The sequence below is a fragment of the Pipra filicauda genome, unplaced genomic scaffold (assembly GCF_003945595.2).
Source record: "Pipra filicauda isolate LSUMZ 115617 unplaced genomic scaffold, ASM394559v2 scaffold648_size187182_pilon, whole genome shotgun sequence".
NCBI lineage: Eukaryota > Metazoa > Chordata > Aves > Passeriformes > Pipridae > Pipra > Pipra filicauda.
The window spans coordinates 11,946-18,267 of NW_024104807.1; the positions used below are offsets into that span (position 1 = coordinate 11,946).

A 6,322-nucleotide genomic window follows, 5' to 3' on the forward strand; every position below is an offset into this window, starting at 1 on the left:
TGAGTGTCTCCTCAGGAGATCCACACTGACCCTGGATGATCAACCTTGCTCCTCACCCCCCAACCTCCCCAGTTCTGACATGGCCCATCTTGGACTGACAGTTGATGCAGCTCCAATCACGCTGTGGGACCCATTAAAACACTGACAAACAAATTATTTTTCTTTATTTAATTGTCTGCAAGATGTCAAAACCTAATTGGAGTTGTTTTGTAGTTTAGCTAAGGAGGAAGATTTTAAAGTGGAAGTCACGAAAAATATATATATTTTTATGAAAGGGAATGATTTACACAGAGCCTTGGGTTGCAAGAAGGTCAGGGTGCAAAAGAGTTTAATAGCACTTAATCATTGACCAATTGAGCAGTTTTCAAGTGATTCATTAGCATTTGCTACAATTTTAACAGTGACTGAATTATAGATTCACAACAACAGCCTTCACACCACAGTCAATTCACACCCACACCCAGGCAGAGATGTGTGGACACATCAATAGCTGGGTGCAGAATGGTCTCTCTCCCAAATTCTCCTTGTTGTCAGGGAAACACTCCCAAAAATCCCTTTGTTTCCCAACAGACAAGGATCCCAGCTGGAGGAGTGTTTGTTGAGGGGGATCAGAATTGTCCTGGGCACCAGCGAGGGTCTTTGAAGTGTCACAAACTGGAGGGTTCCCGAGCTGGGAGAGGCTGCCAGAGGTGTCCCACTGAGAGGGAGGTGCTGGGGAGCTGCCAGGGCCTCCCTCAGCCCCGCTGGTTGTGGGCTCCCAAGGGGACTGGCTTTAGTGATCTGCTGAATTTCCATCCTGGTGTCAGGAATGACTGGAGTTTCCAAACTATTTGGGAATTGCATCCAGACTCTTCCATTTGGGCTGTGATACAGGCAGGGAATTTTCCAAGATTTTCAGGGGATGACTCATTATCCTGTGTTTCCCAACTATTCCACTTTGGGTTGTTCCCACCTGTATCATCCAGGAGCACCTGGTCCAGTCCAGGGACACTTCACCACACCCCTGGTCCAGTCCAGGGGCTCTTCATTGCTCAACTGGTTTGGTCAAGACTTGTCAGGAGCTCCTGAGATCATCAACCAGGCCTGAGGAGAATGGGAGGAGGATGCACCACCAGAGAGGCTTCTAAGGAAGATGTGGAAAAACATTTTGTAGGGCCTAGATATGGTGTGATAGGACAAATGATTTTAAACTGAAAAATGGCAGGTTTGAAGTAGATATAACCAAGAAGTTTTTACAGTGAGGGTGGTGAAACACTGGCACAGATGCCAAGAGAGGTGATGCCTCATCCCTGGAAACATTCAAGGGCAGCTTGGATGGGGCTCTGAGCAATGTGATCTAGTTGTGGATGTTTCTGCTTATTGCAGAGGGTTGGACTTGATGAATGTCAAAGATCCCTTCCTACCAAAACTCTTCCATCATTCTACTGGAGCCAAGGCTGACACAGGTTTCAGACTCAGCTGAGCATCCCCTTTGATGTCCCAGCTGGCAGCTCTGCTTAAAAGCTGCTGCAAAGAACCTCCAGACCTAAAGGAGCTTTTGTGCTGGGCTCAGCTGTGGCTTTTGGCTGCCAGGTGCCCATCAAGGTTCTCTCTCACTCCTCCTTCTCCACTCCCCTTGGTGCCTGCAGGGTTGTTTCTCCCCCATTTCTCTCATTCCTCTCTGGGTTACAGCACCCTGGATTTTATCCTTTGTCCAAATGGTTATCATAGAGGTGCCTCTGGAACTGCTTTTTGGCTCAGCTTTGGGCACTGGCTGGTCCATTTTGGAGCCACCTGAAACTGGCTCTCTCTGACACAGAGTCAACTCCTGATCTCCTCTTCCCTAAGGGAAACCTGCAGCCCCCTCCCTGCTAGCAAACCTGATCCACAGGGTCATTCAAGTGCCCAGGAATACAGGAGGTCATTGATCCCATTATTCCTCGGGCTGGTCAAACAAGACTTTGTCCTCTTCCTGTCCCTGACTGCAGGTTCTTTGTGTCAGAGCAGAGCTGGGCTGGACCTCAGCTGTGCTTTGCTCCAGAGCCTGCTGGGGTGGGGGCAGATGGCAATGGAAGAGTTGGGTTGGACTGGATGATCTTTGTGGGTCCCTTCCAACTCAGCATATTCTGTCATTCTGTGTTTGTTTGGGTTTGGTTTGGTTGTGTTTGGTCTTTTTGCCCCCCTTTTGAATTGCTTTTCCTCTGACCCATGAGTTTTTTCTTCATTGTCTTGGGCCTTGCTGGGCACCTGATGGCAGGACAAGTTTATCCAACTCAGTCATCTTGACCACATTTTTTGTCCAAGTCACCATTAACTAGAGGAGGTTTCTCACAGACTCGCTGCAACTTGGCATCATCCACAAAGGAGTGGAAAGTGCATTTCATCCCATCATCCAGAGACATAATAAAGATGTTCCATAGGAATGGTCAAGGGCTGGTCCCTGATGGATGTCACCTGGGAGTTGCTGCCAAGAAGAATTTGTGCCATGACTTTTGACCCTCATCAGTCATTCAACTTCCCACTCACCACATGTTTCACTTCTCCAGTCCAGCTCTCACAGGTCTACCTCTAAGAAGGCCACAGGAGACCATGTAAAAGGCCTTGAAACAGTCTGGGCACACAACATCCCTTTCTTTTCCCTCCCACAGGGGTTCTGCCATCCCTTCCTTGTCCTTCCCATGCCTGGGAATGGCTGCAGGAGGACTTGCCCTATCCCCTTCCCTGCTGAGCCTGAGCAGTCTGGAACTCTGCCAACCCTCCTTGCTGCCCTGTTTGCAGACTGGTTCCATGTCTGCCTTTGCCAAGGCCCCAGGAAGCTCTGGGATGGCTCTGGCCTTTCCAAGGGTTTGGGAGAGGTCTCCCAGTGACACTGCCCAGCCTTCTCAATATTCCTGACACCAAAAACCTTTTCTATTATCCCACAGTTTCAGTTCAGTGTACAGGACACCACACACATTCTCATGGTTCTTCAAAATTAGAAGTGATTTCATTATAGAGGTCAACTGGTGGAACAGCCCAGTCTGCTCTGGCCCCACAGCAGTGCCCAGCCCAGGGTGCTGCAGAGCTCTGGGCACTCCCCCCACAACCCCAGCCCCTCTGAAGGGCACAGCAGCTCCTGGGGCACAGAGAGGAGTCTCAGCATCCCCATCAGCTCAGGGGCTGGACACTCAGCATGGCAGGAGGAAATGGAGGGTCAGGGAAACTGCAGGAGCCCTGGTGTCACCTCCAGGAGATGCCCAGCACAGCCTGACTGTGCCCCTCAGTGCCAGCCCCTCTGCCCAGCCCAGAGTCCTGGCCCAGGGACAGAGCAGCCTGTCCCCAGGGGGGCTGCAGAAAGAGGTTTCTCTGGGTCAGGGATTCCTCTCTGCAGGCCCAGAAATGCTGCCTTGCTCTTCTCCAGGGACATCCCTTTGCCCAGGTCAGTGTGTCCAGGCTGCCTTGGCCAGTTGCAGATCCCAGCCTGGGATCCCTGCAGGGCCCTGAGCTGGAGGTGCTGCTCTGCACAGGGAGGGGCTGTGGCACCCTGGGCTGAGCCTGCACTGGCCATGCTGGTCAGGGTGGGGAGCAGACCCAGCAGGATGGGGATCACTCCTCTCCACCTCTGCCATAGTCCTGGAAGGCTCAGTAGCCAAGAACAAGGCTGGGCAGGACCATGGGCTGTTTCCAATGGCACAAAGGGCAGGGCTGGGCTCCACTCCATGCAGCCTGTGTGCTGGAGAGTTCTTCAGGACACCCTCCTGGAAAGCCCACCCCTGGCTCTGGTACAGCCCTCCCTGAACTGGGGAGGCACAAGGGGAGTTCACTGTGGGTGAGACAAGTCACTCACCAGAGTCCTTTCTCTGTTCCTGCTGCAGCCCCTGGGGTTGCAGAACTCTCCTTTACCAGTTCACAGGCAGATTTAGGACTTGATCTTTGGTAACTCCACCCTGGGCAGGATTCTGCTCCAGGGCTCCATTCCCTGCTGACTGGATGGGACGGGCTGTCCCTGCAGATCCTCTGTGCTCTCCTGCACTTCCTGAGTTCCTACAGACAAGTCCTCACCTCCATCAGAGCCCTCACAAGCTGCAGAGCCCCAGGCAGGTGACTTGGAGACCATTTGCCACTGGCCACCAGCACAGAACATCTGAACCAGCCCTCAGTCCCTCAAGTACCCCAGTGAGTCGCTTCTCTCACTGCAGGGACTAAATGGGGAAACAAGCACAGCAATGAGACTTTGCAGAGTCTATTCCTTGGCCTTGTTCTTTACACCAACCTTTCAAAAAGAACAAAGTCTTCAGGAACTGCCCATGGGGATCCCCTTTCCTGATGGAAATGATGTCAAGGAGCCCAGCTCTGTGCCAGCAGTGCCCAGGGCCTGTCCCTGCCCATGGTCACAGGAGTGACACAGAGCAGGGACTGAGCTGCCAGAGCACTCAGGCCTTGGGCAAGGAGCAGAAAGGAGAGGGAGGCAGTGGGAAAAGAGCATCTCTGAAAAGCCCAAAAGCTGCTGCTCCCTGGCAGTGCTCCTGTACCAGGACTCTTTATCCCTTCTCCTCTGCACACAGGCACTCCCCTCCAGCTTTAGGGAAGTTGTTGGAGGGAGAATCTGGAAAAAAGAATTCAAGTCCTTTATTCTACTCAGAGATTGTGATTCCTTATGTACAGAATAACAAAGGCAGGATGTTTGACAAAGAAATTGATGCAGAAACTTTTATTTTCTTTAAATGCACACAGAGAATGATTCCTCATTTACACAATTGTGGGTCAAAACAAAGAGTTAGAGAGTAAATTAGGTATGAGATGAAGAATAAATTTCTGTGTTAACAACATTTAAAGAGGAAAAAATGTAGGAAACGACCCCCACCACCACTCTCAAAAGCTTTAGAAAGCAGGCTGGGCCAGTAAAGGGTTACACAATGAGTGTTGTACAGAAGAAAAGAGGCAGGTTATTGCTCTTGAAAAGCATCCAGTCATCATTTTTCTCAGGGCATCCTTGAGCTCCTGGTTCCTGAGGCTGTAGATGAGGGGGTTCAGTGCTGGAGGAACCACCGAGTACAGAACTGCCACAACCAGGTCCAGGGATGGTGAGGAGATGGAGGGGGGCTTCAGGTCAGAAAATGCACCAGTGCTAACAAAGAGAGAGACCACGGCCAGGTGAGGGAGGCACGTGGAAAAGGCTTTGTGCCGTCCCTGCTGAGAGGGGATCCTCAGCACAGCCCTGAAGATCTGCACATAGGAGAAAACAATGAAAATGAAACAACCAAACACTAAACAGACACTAACCCCAATGAGCCCAATTTCCCTGAGGTAGCCTGAGTGTGAGCAGGAGAGCTTGAGGATGTGTGGGATTTCACAGAAGAACTGGCCCAGGGCATTGCCCTGGCACAGGGGCAGGGAAAATGTATTGGCTGTGTGCAGCAGAGCATGGAGAAACCCAGCAGCCCAGGCAGCTGCTGCCATGTGGGCACAAGCTCTGCTGCCCAGGAGGGTCCCGTAGTGCAGGGGTTTGCAGATGGCAACGTAGCGGTCGTAGCACATGGTGGTGAGGAGGAAATACTCTGCTGAGATGAAGAAGACAAAGAAAAAGAGCTGTGCAGCACATCCTGCATAGGAGATGGTTGTGGTGCCCCAGAGGGAATTGTGCATGGCCTTGGGGACAGTGGTGCAGATGCAGCCCAGGTCTGTGAGGGAGAGGTTGAGCAGGAAGAAGCCCATGGGGGTGTGCAGGTGGTGGTCACAGGCTACGGCGCTGAGGATGAGGCCGTTGGCCAGGAGGGCAGCCAGGGAGATGGCCAGGAAGAGCCAGAAGTGCAGGAGCTGCAGCTCCCTCCTGTCTGCAAATGCCAGGAGGAGGAACTGTGTGAGGGAGCTGCTGTTGGACATTTGCTTTTTCTTAGGACAGGGTCTGTTCAAAAAAGGAAAGGACAGGGAACAGTTAAGACAGACCTCTGTGAAAAAGCAACTCCATTTCTAAAAGAAATCAATGTGTCAAATGTCACCAAATGCACTGCCAAGGAGTCAGTTTTGCTCTGCTGCAGTGGGACATGGAATTTTTTGGTACAACGCTCTCACACACAAGGAATATCAGATGTAAAAGACCTTGAATACAAAAGTTCCATCTCTACACCCATGACTCAGAAGAGCTGGGGCTGCAGAGCAGAAGCTTAGTCTGAGTTTCGAGTAACTGTACCTGTGTTTTTCTATTTTTACCATCACACCTGAGGAAGGTTCTTTTCCACTGCAGGAATCCTCATTTCTATGACCCAGCACACAGTGCCCAGCAGAGCTGCAGGGAAGGGCCCCCAGAGCTGCCTGAACACCCCCTCCCCCAGGCCTTGGGGGCACTTGCCCCCCACTCCCTGCC

At 51.7% G+C, this 6,322-nt stretch overlaps 1 protein-coding gene across 1 annotated transcript; it reads right to left on the reverse strand.

Moving 5' to 3' along the window:
• Window positions 1-2,513: 2,513 nt before the first annotated feature.
• Window positions 2,514-5,841, reverse strand: LOC113993850 (olfactory receptor 14J1-like). Its single transcript, XM_027732391.2, has 3 exons — window positions 4,934-5,841; window positions 3,066-3,098; window positions 2,514-2,547 (listed from the first exon to the last, which is right to left on the reverse strand). The coding sequence occupies exons 1-3, from the start codon at window positions 5,839-5,841 to the stop codon at window positions 2,514-2,516; spliced, it is 975 nt and encodes a 324-aa protein (XP_027588192.2).
• Between the last annotated feature and the right edge of the window lie 481 nt (window positions 5,842-6,322).